The sequence below is a fragment of the Trachemys scripta genome, chromosome 11 (assembly GCF_013100865.1).
Source record: "Trachemys scripta elegans isolate TJP31775 chromosome 11, CAS_Tse_1.0, whole genome shotgun sequence".
In the NCBI taxonomy this organism is placed as follows: domain Eukaryota; kingdom Metazoa; phylum Chordata; order Testudines; family Emydidae; genus Trachemys; species Trachemys scripta.
The window spans coordinates 53943380-53968358 of record NC_048308.1 but is presented as its reverse complement, the minus strand read 5'-3'; the positions used below and the strand labels follow the sequence as shown (position 1 = coordinate 53968358).

Here is a 24979-nt window from a genome sequence, read left to right as displayed (position 1 = left end):
TGGCCCTCTGTCTTTCTATACAGACATAATGTCTGTAGCCTCACACACAACATTACTTCAATAACTTACGCTTTTATGGATTAATGTCCAGTGAAAATGTGGACAAATTAATGTTCTTCATAGCACTTTTTTTTCTTCTTCACTAAAGCTGCAAAACGCACAGTATCATATCCAATTTGCATGGAATTTTGCATGCTTATAGGTGTACTGTGAACTTGGGGAAGAGGCTTTGTCTGTGCTCAGTAGCTTTTATGGGCTTGATCCAAAACCCACCCAAGTCAGTGGAAAGACTCTTATTGACTTGAGTGGGCTTTGGACCAGGCCTTATGTCTGAAAAGTCGGTTTCCTTCCCCAGTTCAGGGCTTCCAGTCTTGCTGCCAATGAAATCAACAGCATAACTTGCATTGCCTTTAATGAGAGCAGAAATGTGTGTGAACTTTAGAATACCGGATTTGGTATTTGCTTCTGTTCCAGTTTGAAGTTAATGGCAGACATCCCATTTAGTCCAGAGAGAGGAGGACTTGGCCTCTAGTCAGTCCTAATTGTGTTGTTTAATAGGACTATTTAAATGTTTAGCCTTTTCTAACATGGCTGTTTTATAGGTATCCATTTTGAACATGACTCTCTTTTTTTCTCACTTAGCACCTGAAATGGTTTGGCTCCAGTACCGTATGCAATATTTGTTTCGTATCCATTAATTAGTCAATGCTGTAGATAACTGGGGAAACATTTTTGTAATGTGTCTTTTAAAGTGGGAGAGGGCTGGAAGTGAATCTGCTGGTAAAAAATATCCTGGAAAACTGAATTGATACCAATGTGGGGGTGATGGTGGTTTTTATCTAATATTCCCCCCCCCCACCCTTGTGCTTTTCTTGTGATGAAATATCATGCAGAACAGTCAAAATGACATTTGAACTTCCATTCCTGTAGAACATTTAGGCAGATAAAGAAAGTTCCTCCCCCTGCTGCTGTGTGTGTTTTGTTTTGTTTTTTTTTTAAACCCACATGGCTGTATTGTCACAGTGGTCAATTGTAATGCTATTTGGATAGCATATAATGTAGTACAAATCCCTAAGGCTTGAGAGACTTATCTTTAACATTTCCAATGGGACTGCACAAATCAAGCTGTTCTCTATGATCCCTTCTCTGCCCTTCCTTCCCCCTCCCCTCCTCTTTTGAAATGTCAGAAATTTTTCATTCCCTCCAACCATAGCAGGGAAGAACAAAGAGACACCAGCAATGACTGGGTCTCAGTCACAGCATGTGGGCCATGTTCTGAGATTATCTCCCTGTGGACTTAAAGTTGCTGCAAGATAGGGTGAGGAGACAGCAAGTGTGAAAAATCAGGACAGGGGGTGGTGGGTAATAGGCCCCTATATAAGAAAAAGACCCCAACATCAGGACTGTCCCTATAAAATCGGGACATCTGTTCAGCCTACTGCAAGATGAAATCTTTTTCAAAGGTTTCTAAGTATCCTCGAACAGTTTCTGTGACCAATATTTAATTGAGCTGAATCTTCTTGAGGAGATTTTAATACTGCTTTGTTTACTTAAAGTGCAACTGTAACTGATTTATATAGTATCATCAGCATTTGTTCCTTTATCAAATAAATCTAAGATATTTTCTTCATTTGGGGGGAAAATCCGGGTCTTGCTGCCTGAGTGAGATAGAAATTGAGTAACAGCTTCAGGATCTGATTGTTGGGTTTTCAGATTTTGTTAGGACAATGATTTTATAAGCATGGTGTGTAATCATGGAAATATTGATATTTTGACCAAGCTCTATAGAAAACAGACCTTTTAGCTAGGAAAGTAACTGTAAATAAGAGGTAGATTTGAAGGGTAAGGAAGAGCTTTAAAAACAGATTAGTCTGATCTCATGAAGGTTAAATAAATATGAGGAGTCTATTTCTTCATTAGTGTGAGCCCCTAGCTCTCAGTTATGCAGGAATTGATTTTTAGATGTACACAACCTGTGCGATTTACTTGTTGAATAATTTTCAACCATTTCGCACCCAAATGTGGCACAATTAAAGAAGTGGAGATATAAGCAATCATCATGGCAGGATGATTATAATCTGTTTTTTATTATTAACATTGTAGCTTTTGGCTTAAGTGGTGTGTGTGTAGGTTTATGATAATCTGAGATGAGATTGTTTCATAAATCAGAAACTATGAAGAAAGACAAATTAGCAAAAGTTCAGTTTTTCTTCCATTTTTGTGTTTGTTTGCTTGCAGCTGTTGCATAGCATAGAGGGAGATGAGGGGATGCTGACTGTCTCTAGAGGATCTGGAGTTAGTGGAGAACAGGGGTGGGTGTGGGTTTGCATGTATGAGTGAGGCTTTAAGGATATTGAGAAATTAAGAGGACAGTTACAGCCAAAATGGAAATGGCTATTAATTAATAAAGAATTCCTCTCCCCATAAAGTCTTCAGGACATAGCAGGCCCACCACAATGGTTTCTATTGCTCTGTCCTGCTAATGACCATTTTATCTCTTTTGACATTCTGAACCTAACACTCTTTTGCTGACTTCTGTTTGGGAGAGCAAGTGAAAAGCTCTTTTGACAGCTCCTCACTCTTTAGAAGCAAATGGTTGGGTCCCTCTTGAAGACAGAAGGCCAAATGTAAATTGGCATCAAACCATTTATGTCAAAGTAGCTAAACTGATTTACACCATCTGAGGGTCATATATATACTGTCTATATATATGCATAGCCCTGCATCTGTATTTGGGCGTAACACTGTCAGAGTTACTTCTGCCCATAAAGCCGACAACCATGGGCGTATCCTGGGTTTATTCTAGGTAACTCCTGGCTCAGTTCATACTATAGTTGTCCGCACTCTGGATCTTGTTTTCTGGGGTGGGATTGGAGGTGAGTAGGGTTTGCGGTTACAGTAGTAGCACCGATGGCCCCCATCAGGATCAGCATTGTGCACTCAATATAGTCTTCCTTATCAAGAGGCCAGTAGAGTAGTCCTGGTTTATTTGTATTCTTGTAATTTGGGATTTATATCCATAGAGATTTTTACTGTGTGGTCTTCACTTCATTCAGAAGTTGTATCTTCTTGGATTCTGTGGACTCTTTTAGGCATAGTGTTGTTCTTAGATCTCTGTCCTTCCTATATAATAAATATAGTATGAAAAAGGGTTGTGGGCTAAAATACTGATGAGCTACAGAGTATAGAAATAGATGGACAATGAAGCACCCAATGCTGGAAACATGCAGCGAGAATAATTTTTTATCAAATGCACCATGTTTATTATTTATTGATTTGGTGCCATCATTGTGCTCAAATGCTATACAGTACACAAAATTTAAAGACATTTCATGTCCCAAGGAATTTGGAGAATTCCAAAAGCATTTAAGAGATTAGGAAACCAGTAAGACTTGGTTTCCTGAAACCCATGTGTGCTTTTGAAAATCTTCCCTTTATAATCCTAAAGATAATGTATAATTTAGTCCTGCACATATTTCATTTAAGCTTGGGGGAAAGTCTGTTATCACCAGAACTGATGAATAAATCAAAATTTTCCCTATATTATTTTTTTGGTCATCCTCGTTTTTAACACAGCAAAATACTGCCAGATTTTAACCAGTCTGCGGCATGTTATATTTGTCTCCATTTGATTCATTTAACTCCGAAGTACTGTTTAATTGTTCAGGTGATTTGGAGATGTGATCTCCAGACACATTTTAAAATGAGATACAGAAATTGGGGCAAATGGTCAGTTTGAAGTAATTAATATGAAGAAAAGACACTTGGCAAATTGAATCAATTTGTTTTGCTCTTTACCTTTTTAGAAGTGACCTAAAATTTAAAAAGTTGTGAGTTATTTTCAGTGACTTGGCTCATAAGTTTGCCACAACATAGCTTTGTCACTGAGGTTTTCTGGGTAGAAGAATTGCAGGATTCCAGGAATTGCAGGAAATAACCTCTGTTTCACCTGGAAATATTAGCCATCCCTAGGGCAAAAGATTGCCTATTTAAAGAAAAATTGAAAGCAGCCAAGATCTGGAGCCAAACTGACAGCCAGGAATAGAACAGGGATCAGAGAAGAGATTATTGTATTTGTACTGTCGACAGTGGCACTGCAAAAAATGTGTGAACACAAATATTAGGCTTCATCTTGCATTCTTTGAACATTGCAGAATCAGTCCCGTAGTCTTTACTGAGCATTGTGAAGACTTGAATAGATTAATTTGTTTTGTATTAAAATGTCACCTGTATGACTGCTTTTACCTTCTACTTTTTGTTTTGCTGCATAGTTTTTTTTCTCTTTTGCTTGAAATGCCTTTTGAATAATGTGTTTTTTTTTTTAAATAATTTTTTGTAGCGTGTTCTACATCAACTTGATGTATAATATATTATGGAACTTAATGGGATAATGAAACTGGAAGAAGCAAAGATTTGTTTGTGTCAATATAGAGTAAGAACAGTACAGGATAGTTAGTTTTCTGTGGTGAGTGGGGCTGGGACACCACCCCACATGTTGTTTTGTAGTTCTGCTGATTAACCCTTTCTTCCCCTCATAGAACTTTGGCCTGGATAGTACTTTCTAATGCAGTCACTCTTCTGCCTCTCTCAGGACCAAGCAGAGTAGCATGTCCCATCACAATGAGTGCACATATGTTGTGCAGGGAAATTTGGGGGAGGGGAGAATCTCTATAAGAGAGATCATCCTGGCTATTACAGTGTGTAACAAGACAAATTGAAAAAAATCTTAAGTCTAATGGTAAAACTGAGTTCATTTTTTTTGAAAAGTAGCTTTATTAAGAAATAAAACGATCACTAACACAGATGCAGCACAAATGAACAAGTCCTGTATTTTCTGCAAACTCCCAACTCCCGTTGACTTCAAGCATCCCCTATCCCAGCCCAAAGGATGTCACGTAGAACGCTATTTACAAATATTATGTACTGTCTTTTCAAGTTGTAAGGGGAGAGTCCTGATTTTTTTCTGGTGATTTGATTTAGTATGCATCCTGTAACGGGGACACTTGTCTCTCGTGAGTGTCTCCTGTTGGCTGGCTGTGATGTGGCAATCTTTTCTCCTGGTGCCCCCTATAGATTTGACCTTGGTTAGTTCGTCTTCAGTGGCCCACTGTGAAGAGGGGAGCAGCTTTCAGAACCAGGTCCAGCAGGGCCCCTAGGGATACAGGGCACGCTTCAGCTGATGTAGCGGCCTCATGTGACCCCCTCCCGGCCTCCTTCCCCCTCCTCCATGTGAGCTGGTGTAGAGGAAGTCCCACAATAACAGACCTGGTCCACCTCAGGACACAGGGTCCTTTTTGGTCATGGTAGCAGCACCACATGACCCCAAGGGTGGGGGGCAGTTGCAGGCCTGACCTGGGCTGCACTGCCTTGGGACCCAGAGGCGCCATCAGCTTCCCCATGTGGCCCCCAGCCTCCTCTTCTCAAGCAAGGTGTGGGGGTCAGCATGGAATCTCTCCATGGGGCGCTCCTGCTCCACTACAACAGGAGCTACAACAGGTTACGCCACCTGAGGATCTTGCCTCTAGAGTTGCTTCTGTATACTACTCAGATACTCACTATAGTCTCAATTCAGTAAGGTGCTTTACTCACATGCTTAAAATGAGGTTCATGACTGCCATATTGAAGTAAAGTTAGGTATATATTTTAGTAGTTTGCTAAATAAAGTTCTGCATACACAAGAAAAATCCAAGGAAACTTTGTGCTCCTGAATCTGTATTCAGATATTTTTTTCACTGCTTCAGTTTCTCCTCAATAGAGCTAACCTATCCCTAGGGGAAGTGCTTCTCTAATTTTGGAGAGCAGAACATTACATTTGGGGAACATCTCTCATGCACATGATTCTTTGACTAAATGATGCACCTAAAGTCCCACAGTAAGAAAACTTATTGACACATTTCATAATCACAAATGTAATAGCTATTATAGAAGAACAATAAAACAAAAGTTTTATGTTGGCTGCTGGTTTGGATTTCTAAGAGAAAATTTTGGACACATCCTAAATGACCTCTTCTCTGGAATCTGACACCACTTAAAATCCAGATCAATAAAGCAAGTGTACACATTTTAAAAATCTGGAATAGAAAAAACATGAATGACATATGCACTCTATTTCCAGTTCCATAGTTTACTATGCGTTTTTTGACATTCACATTCTAATTTTTTTCATATTAGAATTTTTGCTGCTTTTGGAATTGGAGGAATTTTCAGTCAAAATATTTTCTATAAATAAATATTTTTACTGTTCTGTCAATAGAATATCACATTAAATCTGTCAGTCTCATTACTTACAAAATAACACTCTACATTTTAAAAAACCTAGGAAATTCCACCTTGCCCCCGCCCCAAAAAATAAAACAATCATTGGTACAATTAGTCATCCATGTGTAAACAGCATTGACTGAAAATCAAGGAAATCATCAGTTCAGATTATCCTACATCCATCATCAACACATATGTAACTTACACAACCTCCATTTTTTCCCACTGCCAGCCAACAAATAGAACAATGCTTTTCCTTTGATGACCACCAACAGATGCACATTCTCAATTCTGACCTAAAATTTAAGCAATAACGCTGCAAAATATTTCAGGCATATTTTTCTAAAAATAGGCATATCTTATTAAGATGCTATCTTCTCTATGAACTCACACACACATCTTAGAGCGTCTTTTGCAACCCTAAACCTTTATCTCCTCTATTGTGCACTTCAGAAACAATATTCATTAGTCAGTGGATGCATAGGAGTAACTGAAGGTAGCTACTGACCCATAAGCCTTATAATCATTTTTTACGAAATTATGGATGATCTCTTTTCTCTCTCTCTGTCACACACATAGTTACAATTACTAGTAATAGTGTCGTAATTTACTTATAACAAGTGAACCCCTTCCACAGTAAAGGCAGCAAATGAGACTGTTGTAACTATCAAGGCATTATTCTTCTGTCCATCATGGGGAAGATTTTGCTTCTTTCTTGTTGCCCCGAGCCACTGATAGCTTGAGGAATAAGAGCAGACCACAAGCTGGCTTCACTCCTGAATGTTTCACAGCAGAGCAGATCTTCATCTGTGCACCAGTTTATCGAGAAGGCACGAGAATTCAAGTGCCCTGTTCACATTGCATTTGTGGATATCAAGGCCTCCTTTGACTCTGTTGTCAGGGAATCGCTTTAACTGATCTTGAAACTCACAGGCTTCCCTGGCAAGCTCTGTAAAATGTTCCATCTTCTATATGATGGCTCCTCAAGCTGTGTTCTTGGAAAAGGGAAAAGAACCTCCTTGTTCCAGATTAGGTTGGGCCTTTGACAAGGATGTGTTGCTACCCCAGAACATTTCAGTGCTGTCATAGACTATGTGCTTGACTAGACATTAAGTGAATGCAGTTTAGGAATACGCCATGATGATCAGAACCTCACCAATGTAGATTTTGCCAACGACATAGTGCTAATTTTCAAATCAATGAACAAGCTAGTCATGACACGTAAAGCCCTGAAAAGATCTGTGTCAAAAGTTAACCTGAAAATTAATTGGGGTAAAAACGATGTTCTTCCAGTTGATGATTCTGAACATATTGCAGGCTCTAGTATTTTAGTGGGTGACCAGCCAGTTGAGATTGTCGGTGATTTCACCTGCCTCAGCTCCATTGTCGATAACACGGGCAGCATTGAGAGAGAGCTTGAGGAGAACTTGAAGCCTGCACTGCAAAACCATCATCAGTAGTGGGGAACCTAATTAAGAATATCTTTCACAAACTAAACACCTGATAAGTAGAGAGATGAAGTGGAAGGATAATAATGCTTTGGTGTTCAGCATTTCTTAAAGTGTAGTATCCATAACTGGATATATGTACCATATATACTTGTTCATAAGCTGAATATATTTGGTAAAAAAGTGACGCATCAAAGAGCGGTGGTCAGCTTATAAATGGGTCTACACCAAAATTTGATCATTTTAAACTCTCTGGAATCATTGAATTGAATATCTAATACAGGGATTGGCAACCTTTGGCACGCGGCCTGCCAGGGTAAGCACCCTGGCAGGCCGGGCCAGTTTGTTTACCTGCTGTGTCCGCAGGTTCAGCCGATCACGGCTCCCACTGGCCGTGGTTCGCTGCTCCAGGCCAATGAGGGAGGCAGGAAGTGGCGGCCAGCACATCCCTCAGCCCGCGCCACTTCCCGCCAAAGTTTTCCAATCCCTGAAATATAGGGTCGGCTTATGAAAGGGTCATACAGTTTTTGCTATTTTTACTTATCCATTTTGGTTGGTTGGCTTATAAACGAACAGGCTAATGAACAAGTATATATAGTATATATAGTATATGTTATTAATTTTATCCTCAAAATACCGGAGAGAGGAACAATTTCCACCTCAACCTTCCACTTAACTAACCCTTTTCTCTTCTCCATTTTCCTTCATCCCATCCCACATTCCCTCCTTACATCCATCCAGTCCCCAAATTCCCTGGCCTCTTCTCCCAATTAGTGTCTCTTAAAGGGACACAGTCAACTTAAAAATCATGTCTGTCAGAATTTTTTTACCTGCTTTTGTTACAAGTAAGAACTGAGAGGACAGTGTTTCTTCCATCCTCTTTCAATGATAATCTTCCCCGTTCCTTTAGTTTGTTGACATTGTGCAGTATACAGCATTTTGTGCATAGTCACTTAGGTCCCTGTCCTACAAAGACTTAAGCTCTGTCTAACTTTGTGTTCTTGAGTAGTCTCCTTGAAGTCAATTTGCTTTACAAATGTGCTTAACCCTTTACAGGAATCTTAGTCTTAGTCATTTCCCCCTGCTGCTTATGTGGGCTTTTCATACACCAAGGGGGAGAGAAAAATATTTTAAAAAAGGCAAAATGTGATTGTAAAACTGCAAACATTGGCACAGGATCTGTGGTCTGGTATCTGAAACAATTATTTTTTAAATTGAGTAGATTTCGAAGTTGATTGTGTCCTGTCAGTTTACTTGACAGCTCAGATACTATAGTGCTGTGGGCCTAATACAAACCTAGAAAGAGAGAGCGAGAGAGTGAAGTAGTCAACATTCTGATTAACTGGCAGTGATGTCATCTTTCCTGTCAACAAACTTAAGACATGGGTGTGCCAGATTTTTCCTTCTTTCTGCCTTATTATATATTTGTACATTCCACTTCCTAATTTCAAGCAGTGAGACAATTATTTCACTTCTGGGATAGTTAAACTGTACTTATTGGCTTTTTCTTTAGTAAACTAACCTGAGATGCATAATAATCATGGAGAAATACACTGCTGTTCATTTATTTTCTGCTTAAATATGTCTGTAGAGTGATTGTCATTAAAACTTTGCCATATGCTGACAGCTAGAGCTAAGTAGTGTCTAAGGGAAAATTGGTAACCTCATACCTCAGACTAGGAAACAACTATGCTGACTGTGTGGTATCTGTTGGCAAAAGCTGCCATTTTAATGGGGACCCCGCTCTGTACACTTCTGTGTTCATGCATACAAATATACCGGATGCAAGCTAATAAACCTTGCTTATAAGATTTTCATGTTGATTTGAGACTGACAAAGGATTGAATGCATAATGTCTGTGCATTGTATTGGTAAATGTTAGAAGGAATAATATGTTGTCTTCAAAAGAACAAAAACCAAACCTTTAATGATTGTTTTCTATTCTCAGCCACCACTGGTCCAAGCAATTTTCAGCGGTGATCCAGAGGAGATACGGATGTTGATCTACAAAACTGAGGATGTTAATGCTCTGGTAAGTGACTGTGTGTGTATGTACTGTGCTTATGAACTGTCATAACTTCAATATGAATTATTCCATAAGTATAAAAAAATCTAACAAAATGGAAAATATTTGGTAGCTAGAGATTCATGGCTTAAATAGATTCCTAATTATTACTGGAACAAATAATTATCTACCGCACAGAATAGTAATGTACCATAATTACTTCAAATGTGCAAGTCAGTCAGGGACAGTAAGTTTTGTCCAAATCCCTATTGTTGTGAACTTAAACAGCTGAAACTACTATATCTTGAATCTCTGTAGAATTTCTCACTAATGAGCCCTTGCAGATTTGGGACTGACCTTCATTCAGGATTTGAATATATTTAACATCTAAGTTAATTTCACTACAGCTATCTCAAACAACAGGATTAAGGAAGCTGCAGCTTGGCCAGTGATATACACACAGAGGAATTATTGCAGGATGGATTGGCTTATGTCTAGCTTAGACAATGGTAAACAGCTGTAAACAAGCAGAGGTTAAGTATTTAACAGGGGAAAATCCCAAAACTGAGCCTGTTCTTCTTTAGGAACCTGTTTGTTTTTTGTCTTACACTTTTCCCCGTTGTATTCAATTACATTAGAACTTTAATGAGCAGTTTTTGCTGACATCTTGAGTACAGTTGGTAAGCTCTGGAGTTGGTTAGACTGTGAAGCTGAGACAGCACAGAGATTTGCAGGCTGTCAACTTGGTCTTTTAAGTTAAACATCCGTTCCCTGTGTCTTTTCCAGACCGAAAAACTCACCATTATTTTATTCCGAGCTAGTTTCAGTGGTTTGTCTGGTTTGTTTACAACGTAGGAGCTCTTGGTTGGAACTACAGCTCCTGTGGCCATTGTGGGCCAAAAATCTGGTTGAAAGAGGTAGACTTAGAGATTTGTCTTACAGCTGTAGCAGTGATTCCCCAGCTTTAGTTAAACGGCTCCATCCAACTCCCAGTGATATCAACAGAGAGAGTTGCCATTGACTTAAATGGGAGCCAGATCAGGCTCATATAGAGAGATGAAAGGAGAGATTGAGGTGAAGCTGATGATGTCTTTTTGTAAGTACTGTATCAGTTCTTGTGTCCTGTCCTGAAATAAGATTCTAAAGATGCTAATTGTAAAATATTGTCTCCTTTATATCCCCTCTATTTTTGTTTTCTCCAATGATAACTATGGAATTTTGACATACTTGCAAGGTGAGTAATCTGTTCTTTATACTGCATATTAGTTTGTCAAAAATAGCTCTTGTTGTGCAGATCCAGATGGTTACATGCTTTTAAGTTCTACCCATAAAATGTTTTCATGTCCCCTTCAGCCCAAGGTTGCTGGGTATTGTTGCTATGGAGATGTACTCAATTCCCAGGTAAAATATTAAGTGGGTAGCATATGTTTTCTATGAGGACACCATGGCTTTTAATGGAAAAAAGATAGTTGATGTGAACATTTTTATGCAGAATTCTGTTCAGTATAATGAAAGCTCTTGCAAGACTGTGTTAACCCACCAGCTTGCTGCCTGTATATAAGAAATGGAATGTTCTTTGCAGTAATTACAAAAATATTTTCCAGGATATATTCAGAAATATAAATTTAAAGTAGTAATTTCAGATAAATACCAAACACTGGAAATGTCACTAAAAGAATGGGTAGAAGACACCACATCTCCCATCTGCTGTGAGCTGGCTAGTAACGGTAGTTGTATATGCGAATTATCTTCAGTCTGTTTCTAATTCCTTCCATGTAAGTGTTTCAGAAATGCTTGTCTATTTCTAGCCATGTGACAGGAAGCTTTGGCACTGTTTGTTAGTGATGGGTTTTTCCCCCGATCATTTTTGGTTAATAGTAAAAATATTGAAAGAGTTAAAATGTAAATACAAAGTAAAAATATGATTTGACTGCTCTCACAGTGAGCTTTAAGAATTTCTAAAGTCATAAGTGATGTTTCAGAGCCCACAGCAGAAGAGCTGAACAATGGCAGAACAAAATGGGACATGGGAAACTATGAAAAATCAGTGATACCTAACAATAGTAAACTGTCAAAGCAGCATGAGAGTTGTCCTTATCTAAGGAAATAGAATATTAACCTTGGAAAAAGACTTCAGAGCAAATCATAAATTAGAAGAACAAATTATGTAACCTAGCAATATAAACAATATCTTTCCTAGCCTGGAAGTGTGTGTTTAAAAAATAAAAGACTCTGAGGTCTAGATGATACTTCTGTAATTGGGACTTTTATTTTGTAACCAAGAAAAAGTTGTAACTGTTTGGCTTAGAACGGCTTGTTTGTTTTTAGTTCATTTTGCCAAGATAGAGGTCAGAGTGACCGCTCTGTGTTTCTCACTGGTCGTCATGGGGAACAAGATGCTGCTTTTACATTTTGATGGCAATGATCCTTTTTATCTAGCGGGCAGTAGTTGCTTCTTATCACTAAACATTTGACTGTTTTTACCCAGAGGTGGGTCTGCAGGCAATTTTCACTAGCCTACAACTCAGGGAATAGAGATTTTGATTGGAATCCCTGTGTCTTAGGCTAGGTCTACACTACCCGCCTGAATCGGTGGGTAGAAATCGATCTCTCAGGGATCGAATTATCGTGTCTCGTTGGGAGGCGACAATCGATCCCCGAATCGACGCTCTTACTCCACCAGCAGAGGTGGGAATAAGCGCCGTCGACGGGGAGCTGCGGAGGTTGTTTTTGCCGCCGTCCTCATAGCGGGGTAAGTCGGCTCCGATAGGTCGAATTCAGCTGCGCTATTCGCGTAGCTGAATTTGCATATATTAAATCTACCCCCCCCGTAGTGAAGACCTGCCCTTAGTTTTATAAACCAACGGTACTATGAAACCACTGATCTAGCTGCAGGCAGGTATTTTTAATACTTACCCTTTATACATGGAAATATAAATGTAATTTTGTTTGTTTTTTAATTTGGAGAAGAAGGTGGGGACAGCTTTGACATTTTTTTTTCTTTCATTCTCTCTTCCCTAAAAGCTTTTTGACCCTCTCTCTAGTGATGGCCCTGTACACAGTGTGAACCAGTGGTGGGCATTTGAAACCTAGGCGGTTGTTTAGGGCTTCCCTCATCCAGGATTCTAGCCCACCAGGCAGAAGAGCAGGTCAATTTTTTTCAGAGAAAAACGGCTTTTCAAGTGAAACAAATTAACTTATGGAAAATTTTCATCTAGCTTTAAATCTTCCACTTCAAAAAGATAAAGAACAAAAAGTGTGTGGTTTTTGAAAACTGAAAAACTTCTTTGTTTTTCCCTCTTCCCCTTTTTCTTTTTTCCTTTTTTTCTTTATGCCAGGGAGAGAGAGAGAGAGAGAGTGTGTGTGTGTGTGTGTGTGTGTGTGTGTGCGTGTGTGTCTAGGAGGGGAATAAACCAAAATTGTGTTTTGTTTTAATTTTTGTTGAAAAAGGTGACAAATTCTGAAGAAAATTCTTCCAGAAGTTATATCATGTTTGAACTTGTTAATGGAAAATATATAGCATTTTTCACCAGCTCTACCAGTCAAAGCACCATCTGCATGTACTATTTATTTAAACTCCTAAGCCCCTTTGCTGGGATGTTACAGTTAATCTATGTAGGGATTTATTAATAACTTGGGTTGGGATTTTCAAAGGTGCATAAGGGAAGTAGTTGCTCAAATCACATGACTTTCGTTAGGAGAGCTTGTTGACATACCTCTACATTATTGGACCAGCTTCTGTTTGTGAGAGAGACAAGCGTTCGAGCTACACGGGAGCTGCTCTTCAGGTCTGGAAGAACAACACTGCATACCTCCCCATTCTCCACTTTCACCTTCCATTAAAATAAATAAATAAATAAAGTCTCTTGCAGTCATTTTATGAAGATCTACACAAGTGTTTCTTGAAGTGGAGTGGTTGAGAAGGACTAGCTTGAAGGATGGGGTACAAATTAAAATGCGTAGGCAATGTGCAGATGCAACTGGTTTCATTTTCCTTAAAGTAGCATTGCCAACACGAAGTGCTCAGAGTTTGAGAGTCAAGCCTCCCAAAATCATCATCATTTATTACAAAATCCTAAAATAAAAAAAATACTAATTTTCAGATGCTTTTTATTTGCCTTCTGTTTATTGAGCTTAGAGTACTCATGCCATGCTTTCAAGCTTTAGTCTGCAACTATGAAAGCTAGAAACTTAAATACATTTGCATGAATTTGGGATGATACCAATGTACACCACTATAAATGAGCATTTGTAGCCCAAATTGAGAAGCCACAGTTTCCTAGCCTGAGATTATGTATAGAAAGAGAACCAGCAGCAAAACAATATTGAGCACTTTTGCTTACCTTATGTAATCCACATAGTCATAACAGATCAAGAATTCATCCAAAATAATGAAGATACTTATTATGCATAGGACTTAATATTCTCCAGTGCAATGTCTTACTCTATAAGAATTAGATTAAAGGTATTTTAAGTATAATACCAAAACCCATAAGCATGACCCTTACTAGGAGTCAACAGAGTAAGGTAGAGATATTTGAAAAATCATTTTGAAAATTTAATACAATTTAATATATGGTATTTCCATTTTCAGTGAGAAAAAGCTGTGTTCTTTTCATGAAGTCACATTTGTGTATTGATGATCGATTGATTAATAAAAATATGATTTAAAAGACTTAATTTGGCCCCTACAGAACCTCAGAATGACTGAGACTCTTAGACAAGTGATCTGCAAGCCACATATCTTCCTCAAATCCCATTTTGTCTAAGAAGAGGGATGAGTCACTTATATTTAACAGAAACTGCACATGACCTTTTCTGTAACAGTGACAAAATAACCACTCTAACTAGCAAGCGCAGCCGTTCTAGGCTAGTAACCACACTTTATATAAGTGTCTTGTCATTTCACAACATGTCCTTGTTTGATTGAAAAATCCAGGTTTTCCTGTATTTTGCTCAATGCTGGCATTCTCAGAATAGGCCTGGAATTTGTTAATACATCACCCTGCCACATCTGTAAATGAAGACGACTTGAGCACACTTGCATTTAGCTAGAATTATTTGTGCATATATGGATCCTGAAAAGTCTAGTACTGGAATAGAAATACTCCACATGTAGTTTGAAGTGTGATCATAAAATGCCACTTGCCACTGCACATGTCTCTTTCTTGTGTTTTCTGTTGTGCGCCTTGTTCACTGACATAAGCAAGCTACTGTTGGGATGTTGGGGTCAATATATCAGGGGAAACTGCATTGTGCATGCAGTTGGGAGACAGGAGATCTGGATTTATTGCCGTAACTGCTACTGACTTGTGAGTGACTTTGGGCAAGTTGCTTAGGGCTTGTCTATATGGTGCGGCAGTGCACACCAGAGGGGTATAAATTGTAGAGTGTTCAAGTGTTGCACTCTAACTGCCTCGGTACTCCCTGCTAACATGCTCTAAAAGTGAGTGTTACTGTAGTACTGTTTCAAGCAGGATTACCTTACCGCCCCATGTAGACAAGCCTGTCAGTTCTTTGTGCTTCAGTTTGCTCATCTGAAAGCAGGGGATAGTACACCTCTACCCCCATATAACGCTGTCCTCGGGAGCCAAAAAATCTTATTGCGTTATAGGTAAAACCGCGTTATATCGAACTTGCTTTAATCCCCTGGAGTGCGCAGCCCCGCCCCCCCGGAGCGCTGCTTTACCGCATTATATCAGAATTCATGTTATATCGGGTTGCGTTATATCAGGGTAGAGGTGTATTCACAAACCTCTGTAAAATACTCAGAGCCCCATGGAAGGAAAATTGCTACAAAAACCGTACGTTGTTATCCTTATCGCTTGTGTAAGTGCAAAATGCATTTCTATTCTACCTCATACGGTATCCACAAAATCACCAGTTAAGGACCCAGTCATGCAAATCTTGACTTTTGGGTGTAGGCCTGAATGTCTATACTGCAGTTTTATAGCCCTGTGAGCCCAAGTCAGCTGACGGGGGCCAGCAGTGGCATGCCAAGGGTCTTTGATTGCAGTGTAAACATACCTAGGGGGTTAAGATTAGTAGGTTTTGATTCAGGAAACCTGTATGGGTGGTTATGGCTGTTGAAAATGCAGAGAGCAGAAATAACACAAGTTGACTTTCATATGCCAGCTGGTGCTCCTGGTTAGGCATTTGGATTTGTTTTGTAAATTGCACAGTTTAACAGAGGAATCACTGAAGGAAAATAAATATTGAAGAGAAAGAGATATTGTTTTTACAAAATAAACTTTTTTGACCATAGCTACTTTTTAAATAGCCCAGGAGCTAAACCGGCTCAATTGCTCTTTCCTCTTACTAGCTCCTAATCAGTTGCCTACTGTATGTTGGATTGAGATTCACTTACTCATCAGATGGGTCTAACAAATCTTTATTAAGGCAAAACACTCACCAAGTGGTGATCAGTTACTTACAAGTGAAGAGCTCATCATTGCCTTCCAGTCCGGACAATACAGCTTCAACCCCCTTTTGTTACACAGATTTATTTATAACTTTTTTTCGTATCTTTTCTTATATGTATGTATTAGTCTCTGATTTCCATGTCAACTCTCCTCCTGTCAGTACAGGTTTTGTTTTAGTTCAGAGTGGTCTTTTCTAGCTTTTTTAGTTACTTTATCTTGTCTTTTCTTTTTCTCACAAAGATGATTACTCTGCAATTTCTTACTCATAGATTCATAGGTTCTAGGACTGGAAGGGACCTCGAGAGGTCATCGAGTCCAGTCCCCTGCCCTCATGGCAGGCCCAAATACTGTCTAGACCATCCCTGATAGACATTTATCTAACCTACTCTTAAATATCTCCAGAGATGGAGATTCCACAACCTCTCTAGGCAATGTATTCCGGTGTTTAACCACCCTGACAGGAACTTTTTCCTAACATGCACAGCACTAAACGATTGCTCTGCAATTTTGTGCGCATGTGCAGTTCTATTTATACTCATGCTGTCAAATGTTATCAGAGCAGACTCTTAAAATTCCCAGCAGGCTTCTAGCAGGCCTAAGTGTGCCTTTGCTCCCAACATCCTACATTATTTTTTCTGAAGTAAAATTGCACCTGAATTATTCTATCAACACTACCACCCAGTTTGTGAACTGTCCCTTCTGTGTCGATACATTCCTGTCTCTTAGCAATTGTAAGTGTGGCTTAAATTGTGTTAAATAAGTTGAAGGTTCTTTCTGTGTGACTGTTTCCATTACATTTGAGTCAATTTCTGTTCTAGTCATTGATATGTATCCAATATGATGTAATTTAGTCTGCCTTGGCTAAATTGACCCTGGCTAATTTGGAGAAAGTGTGAATCCCTAAAGCTTTTTAGCTCTGATTCTGTTCTTATCTCCATTAACATCAGTGGCATTTCTCCTGATTGACATTGGTGTAAGTGAGAGGAGAATCAGACCTGGCAATTGGTTAAGTATTATTCTGATTTTAATTGTGCTAAGCACTATTTTGAATGTATTACATAGGTCTCTGTGGCTCAACCAATTCATATGGCCAAAAATGAAGGCAGACATTAGTTTTCCATTACATCTTCATTTACACTTTCAGTAGATGTACATGCTCTTTTGTGAACCAAGGCAACAAAGTAATTCATTTTTGAAGGGGGAATGTTTACTTCACTTTCAGTAACTTGTCTTAGCCATCGTGTAACATCTCTATTGTCTTGTTCCTTTAAGTACTGTATTTGAAAAATGCCTTATTATTTGTCTTACCATTGTGTCCAATTTTCCTTTCACTATCTCCCCTTGCTTCTTTGTTTCCTTTAAATGTTTATATGAACTTAGTTACTGCCAAACCTTTTACAGATTGAAATAATGCTCTCTCTCTCTCTCTCTATTTGTAGCCTTCAATGTTTAGACCTCATTGATTTTTCACTGTTCTACCATCATCTCAAAATTATGTCTGTGGTTGAACTTATCTCTCTGTGCGTAGGCTCAGCACAAAGACTGGGCACCATTTAATTGGCGGATGGTCTTTGTGTGGTCTGTGAACACAAGGAGTGAATTTCATTGTATGTGCATATGCCCTAGTTCCTCTTGTTTTCTTTGTTATGCTTTTTGTAGCATAAACAGGAACCTGAGAGTGATCCTCTGACTAACCTACTTATATACATACTCAGCTACAGATGTAATAGTCAGGCTTCTTCAGAAGTAACCCAATAAATGATCACTCTCTGGAGGGTTGGGTTTTGTTTTGTTTTATTGCCTTTTACTAGAGATTATTTCAGTCTATCTTCTTCAGTTATAACTTGCATCAGCATGAGCCCTGTTTTGTTGTTGGGTGCTCAGTTGTGACAGGTGGAAGAAGATTTATTTTCTCATCTAGGAAACGTAGAAATCAGGCTTAAAAACAACCAAATCACTAAAAAAACGTTTTTTGTTTGTTTAAAACCTGATTCTGCTGCTATGGAAGTCGTCTCTCAATGGCTTTGGTGTCTGAGGATCAGATGCTTGTGGATAGACATTGTTCTGCTTGGTTGGTGCTTTTATTTTTAGGACCGTATGAATTGACCATCTCAGATGATCCACTAAATATCTTGTTGGCTCAAAATGTTACTTCAGAACAAGTCACAGGCACAAAATTCCACTTCCCTGTTGCATCTTTTTTTCTGACAGCCAAGTCCCCATTAAGTTTTGAATAATTGTAAAATGTTCCTTATAAGCCATCAATCAATTAACGGGATTGTTTTGGATACTTGCTTGAACTTGCATCACCAATACCCCATTTCACATCCCTCTGTTCTCTTATCAAGCCTTGTATATGGTCACAAGGTGGTACTATAAAGCTTAGAATTGACAGATGCAAGAGCTGTTGCTAATATTGCACCAAAATCAAGAGAGATTCTACAGTGCAATGCATTAATTAAAAAAAAAAATAATGCACTGAAAACATTTCTATTTTTGTTCAGGATTTTGACCAGTCTTTGCTTTATGATTTTAAGCATGAAGTAATCCTTATGGGTGTTATGGTGCACTATCCCACAGCAAACACTTGCCCTGCCAATGCAAACTGAAGCATAATATATTACATCATAGAAAATGTTACTGAATAAACTATGTAGATCCAGATTTTCAAAAATGCTCAGCGCTCTGTTGTTCTCAGCAGGTGCTGCTGAGTAGTGAGCATGTTAGAAAATCTGGCCATTTACTTAGGTGCCTTAATAGGCACTGAGGTTTCTTGAGAATTCTGGCCTACAAGTGCATAGAATGGTGATATTTTTGAAGTGAAAAACTAGAAATTTGTAATACTGTTATACCTTCCCCACCAGGTGAGAAAGGGAGATTGTGAGAAAATCTTTCCTCCATCAGTGTGGCCGTGTTTGAGTAGTCTGTCTTCAAGTGTTTTACAGTATTTTAGATTTTTTTAAAATAATTCTAAGGCTTTGTAATAATATATACATATGAGAGACTTAAATACCCTCCCACCCATAACTCACCCTGTCCATCAGTGGCTCCTAGGCTTGCAGTGCTTGTGTATAGTGTAACCTGGGGAAACATTTTTCATTGTTCAGAAGAAAAAAGATTCTGCAGCATCGATTTGTTAGTGTTTACAGAACATTTTGAAGATGGTCCGAATAACCCACAAATGATGATCCTAAAGGCATTCTGCAACAGCTGTTTACTTGACAGAGGTCTGGGGTATGTCTCTGGAGTGGGGTGGGAATATAAATGGGGCTTTTCCATTGCTTTGATTTGTTGGCTAGTGAGTTACTTTGTTACCTGTATATGAATATTTAATGCTGGGTGGTCCTGTTATTGTAGGTTTTATTAACTGATAGGGCACTTAGATCTCTTTGTATGGCTGTTTTTAAATGTTGTTTGTCTCTAAATATAAATAAACCTATGAAGTGCACGATAACTCTAATAACACTCAGTACTTATCTGGTTAGAACTGTTACCTGCTCTTGTGATTTTATTGTGAGTCTTGTAATATTTGGTGGATTTTTTTCTTAAAGCTCTAGACCTTGGATTCATGAGACTACAAAATAATTTTGGCTTTCATTTTTAAATTACAGAAGTTTCTAGTCTTCCTGGTTGCAGAGATAAGCTTGAAAACATAAACCCTAAAGGTTCAAAAGCCAGAAGGCAAACAAAAAGAACTTCAAATATGTTACTTTAAAAATCTCTTTGTGTTTAAGCCAATCTCAAGATTTTTGGAGGGAAGCCTGACTGAAGACTTTTGAATGCTTGGGCTTGGCAATATCGGACTAGACTGTGCCAGACTTCTCTATTTTGAGTCAACGACTTACTGATGAACAGTTTATGAAAGGCTGCATGTATTTGGATTACCTTTGCAGAGAAAGGGCATTCTATCTATAATGACCTTGTGAACTGTTCCATTCCTTTCTCAAAAGTATTTATTTTTAGAGCCTTGTGCTGTGTTGTTCAATCAAATTGCATCACAAAGGCTGATGTCCAGAAGGATTTGAATTATAACAGCAAAGCAGCAAACATTTCAAAAAGGGCCTAACTGAGGACAATGTTTTCCCTCATGCATAACTGTTTCTCCAGGGTTGGGAGGAAGAGAGGTACAGATGAGATACAAATTACATTCACTATATATGTGAAAAAGAATACCCAGAAAAGGATAGTTTCTGGGCCATTCTTGATGGAAAAAATATAGCATGTAAGGTGCATTGTTAAAGACAAATGCCTGGTTCAGAACTTTTCGTTCATTCTTTACTGGTTGAGTCCCATCTTTCTAATATGAGAAACTGGTAAAAAATCAAATATTAGCTAAAGCTTAATGACACTTTAGCATTAGCTCTTACCAGTATTGACCATACTTTACAGCTGTGCAATCTTTGCTGTTTTACAGGATGGTGAGAAACGCACCCCGCTTCATGTTGCGGCTTTTCTGGGGGATGCAGAGATCATTGAGCTCCTCATTTTGTCAGGTAATGTGAAGACTGAATTGGTCATCAACAGAGAAGCCAATGTTACAAACTACAGTGAATACCCAAGGGAGGCATCTTTAACTTATGCAGGTTAAATGCGGGCCCTGTCCATCTCTGTGTTCCAAGGAGCATTATGCTGTTTGCAGGATAAGAGAACCAGTTTAAATTGCTTGCTATAGTTACATAACATATACTCTGAGAATAACACAATGAACCAAAACTACAAATCGTTACTAACTTGCAGTGGGTCAAAACTATTTGATATTTGTGGATTCAGAAAACAAGTTTAGCACATGCTTAAGACCATCCCTATTTAGCGAAGGACTTGTGTGTTAACTCCTAATGTCTCCAGTGGGATTAATCACATGCTTACGTTTTTTGCTGCATAGTGATGGATGGATCCCTATCCATGTGTATATATAGTGTATGAGGGGTGATTCAGGAGTGGAATGTCAAATCTCTCCTTGCATTGTTGTGCAATGTAAAGACTGAGACAGGGTATTGAGCACTGGACTGTGAATTTTCATCCCAGTGGTTGATACTGCCTACTTCTGTGACTTCTGATAAGACACTTAACCTTCTTTGTATTGGTTTCCAATTTGCAGCAGGAACATAATACCCACCTACCTTTTGTAGAGGCATTGTGATAAATAATTAGTAGTGCTTCAATACTACTTTGAAAATGAAAAGCATGATTGATAGTTGATGGAATAAAAGGTAGAGTTGGTACCTCACAAGAAGCGTAGAAGATCATGGCTAACTCCTGGGTGTGCCTGCAAATGCCCAAACATCATGTGTTTCTAAACCAGATTGTTAAGAGTAGGGCTTATTGCATGACAGTTGACTGACTGAGGGTGAGGAAGAAGCTACAAGTTGAAAGAGTAAGGAGCACATATTAAAAATATAACTGTGCTGTAATAGGAAATACATTTATCAACATCCTTGATGTGGTAAGAATTGAGTGCAGGCGTATATCTGATCGTCAAGCTCTTGAGATTCTGTAGCATTAAACAGCTACTGCTATGTGTGACGTGTAGTCTAGAGATTGAATCACATTATTGCACATATACACATACTGTATTATAAAAAGTAATTATTTAATTGATAAGTTGTCTTCTGAAGAGCAAACCTCAAATTAAGTTTTGGTTGTTCAGATGAGCAAATTTGAAGGCTTACCTTGAATCTCTCTAGTTAAGAATTTGGGCTTTAAATCTCAGAAGAAAAAGCTCTGCTGCAAAATTTCCAACACTTTTGCTGTTCTGGTAGGGAAGGAAATCTCACAGAAAGGGGCTGTTCACAGTAATATAGCATTTCTACTTGTGACCAAATGCAGAATGTGAAGAGATTACCAAAAATTAAAAGTGAGGGTTGGGAAGATAGTTGAATTTATTACAATCTGGGGAAAAAAATTGTTTTAGTTTGGGGTAAGAGTGCAAATTGGCTAAGATTTTATCTGAGTATGGTTTGCCAGATGGTAGCTTTCTTCCCCCAACTGAATGGAATATGACAGTATGGCAGTGGTTCTCAAACTTTTGTCCTGGTGACCCCTTTCACATAGCAAGCTTCTGAGTGTGACCCCCCTCTTATAAATTAAAAGCACTTTTTAATATATTTAACACCATTATAAATGCTGGATGCAAAACAGGGTTTGGGGTGCAGGCTGACAGCTCGTGACCCCCCACATAATAACCTTGTGACCCCCTGTGGGGTCCTGACCCCCAGTTTGAGAACCCCTGCAATAGGGCATCAGATCATTGTTGTTGTAATTGAGTCTAGCACTCTGCATCTGACTGCTGTTACTAATCCAAAACAATAAAACTATTTTCAGATCGGATTCATGTAATGAATATGGTATTAGTTCTGTGATGGATAAATGACTTGGGAATATCAAAGTTTGTAACAATAAACTGCAGCCTAATCATACACCACTGCATTAGCCCATGAGTGGTATTTTATGGAATAAGCAATATCTGTCAAGATTCCTACTGACATTTACACCATCTGTTTGAAATTCCTATTCTGGCTTACTTGATGCCCCAGTTATCAGTGATATGTACATCTTTAAATGCAACAGTACTGTAACAGAGCTCTTCCATTTAAATTTTGATGTTGCTGTTCTCCCACCAGACGTAAGTTGTACAGACAGCTTGTAAGTGGAGTTTGTTGTCCAAAAAAAAAAAAAATGGTTGGAGGAAAGCAAAAAAGGGATTCAACTAAACGAGAAAGTTATGCACAATCCCTCTGTCCGTCATATATTTAGAAATCGTGGGTTAGCCAATTGCCTTAGTCATGGAGCTTTAACTTGTGAGACTTACATTTTCACATGTGATCATCCAGTATGTCATTGATCCCAGCAGAAAAACGTGAGTGAATATTACATTGACAGACTAAGCTTGGATGGTTTCTCCAATACATTAGACACAAGCATGCCTTTCTTCAACAGGAGGTAAAGACTAATTACTTTCATTTTGACATGTGGTAATACAGCATGTAGCCATTGTCATATCTTGTTATTGCATATGAGCAGGATGCAGAGGCATTATCTTTTCAAGGACTGCAAGTAGCAGCACAAGGAAGATTTCTATGAATGAATAGATAAGGTAGCTCTGACCCGTGTCTCCCAAGAATTCCTGTAGCATCTCTAGTGCATTACCTAGTGAAGATGTGGCTTTGCTGTGGAAAATACATTTCATTTCTTGATTTCCAATGTGTTCCTTATGTGGGAAAGAATATCTCCATGCTCTTATAGGCAATATGAATTCAAATAAGTTACAAGCCAAAATTCATCTACTGGCTCTAGTATTTGTCTGGAGGATAGGATAAAATGCAGGTGATGCACCCAACTCTGTGAAATATCCAACTGGGGGTTAAACAAAGAGAAACTAGCTCATAATTTAAGGTTTTAATGATTAACCTTCATGCCAGCAAGGGTTCAGTTTGATTTGACTTAGTGGAGCACTATTAACACTAATACTTACATTCCCAGGGCTTGAGTCAGAGCTAATTCTGTATGTGGTATGTTCTACCTCTTCATCTCATTTTAGTCTCTGAAGTATCATTATTCACACGACATACCAGTACTTGTACCCACTTGGAAGAGACAAGGTCTTTGTAAATTTCTGTGATGTAGTGATCCGCCAGGGCTAGCCAAGCAGCAGAGCTCAGATCGCAACAGCAACGTTTCCCTTCTGCCTTCAACACCACCCAATTTGTAAAATACTTCACAAAAGATTAATCTGATGATAACAGTTAGCACTCTAAAAAGTGTACCTCTGATGCCCGACTTTAAAATCAGAGGACAGGCAGTATATTTAAAGAATAAAAGCATGGAATATTTACTGTCAGATTTGAACCACAATATTCGGAGCATGACAAGAAGCCCAGAAAAGTATCAGCCCCTTGCATTTCAGACAGGACTCAGGAGAGAAATTCAGTGACATATGCTCATACTTAGATTTATAGCCCATGAACTGGTGGCAGCACAAATAAATGTAGCAGCTAATAAATAAAGCTTCTGCCCTGGTGCACTGAGACATACCAGAAATGGCATTCTAGATAACCATTAAAATAGGAGTGGATTCAGAATTAAAATGGAAGATGTGGGGCCAGATCCTCAGTGGGTATAAATCAACTGAGGATCTGGCCTGTGATATTTGGCTGAAATGGGGGAGTGTATTGTGAGTTTGTCTGATGTGCATTAAAACACATGGAGTTGAGATTTGGACTTTACTGCCTTCTTCACGCCCTTTCCACAGAATAGGAAGTGCAGTCAGGTAGTAATAATCTGTTAATTTTATTTATTTTGACAACCTGTAACCACACCCAATCATGGATGTGCATGGAGAGCTGTCCAGACAAATAGAAACACAAGAGAGGAAATATATTTCAGTGCAATCTCATGGCTTCAATGAGGTGGCACTGGTGTACAAGTGAGTAGAAATCTGAGGTCCGGTCTCTGCCCTGAGGGGCTTGCTGTCTAAGGACACTGTCAAACCTTTATGGCAGAACCACATGCAATGTCACTAAGGCACTAACCATGGAGCCATGCTGCCCCGACAAAACTTTAGGAGGCAATGAACTTCCTGCCAGGCACGGAGAGTGTAGCCCTGACCATTGCTTACAAGGACGCAGCATGCTTTCTTCTCCACGTAGCTCTATTGGCCATGGTTTTTCATCCTTTCTGCTCCCTTTTGGTGCACCTCTAGTCCTGTGCAGTCCTTGCACTCAAATGCTGCAGTTAGAATCATAGACTCATAGAACTGGAAGGGACCTCAAGAGGTCATCTAGTCCAGTCCCCTGCACTTGTGGCAGGACTAATTATCTAGACCATTCCTGACAGGTGTTTGTCTAACC

General features: G+C 38.9%; 1 protein-coding gene across 12 annotated transcripts in view; it reads left to right on the top strand.

Moving 5' to 3' along the window:
• The window catches only part of ANKRD44 (ankyrin repeat domain 44), a 216592-nt gene that overhangs the window by 85076 nt on the left and 106537 nt on the right, over positions 1–24979 (top strand). For 11 of the 12 annotated variants that reach the window (XM_034785283.1, XM_034785278.1, XM_034785277.1 and 8 more), the window contains exons 2-3: positions 9655–9738; positions 20548–20626. In XM_034785283.1, the coding sequence (XP_034641174.1) occupies positions 9655–9738; positions 20548–20626 (163 nt within the window). Of the gene's footprint in view, positions 1–9654; positions 9739–10739; positions 10946–20547; positions 20627–24979 lie in introns of those variants that run through there. The other variant, XM_034785281.1, reaches the window with a different exon arrangement.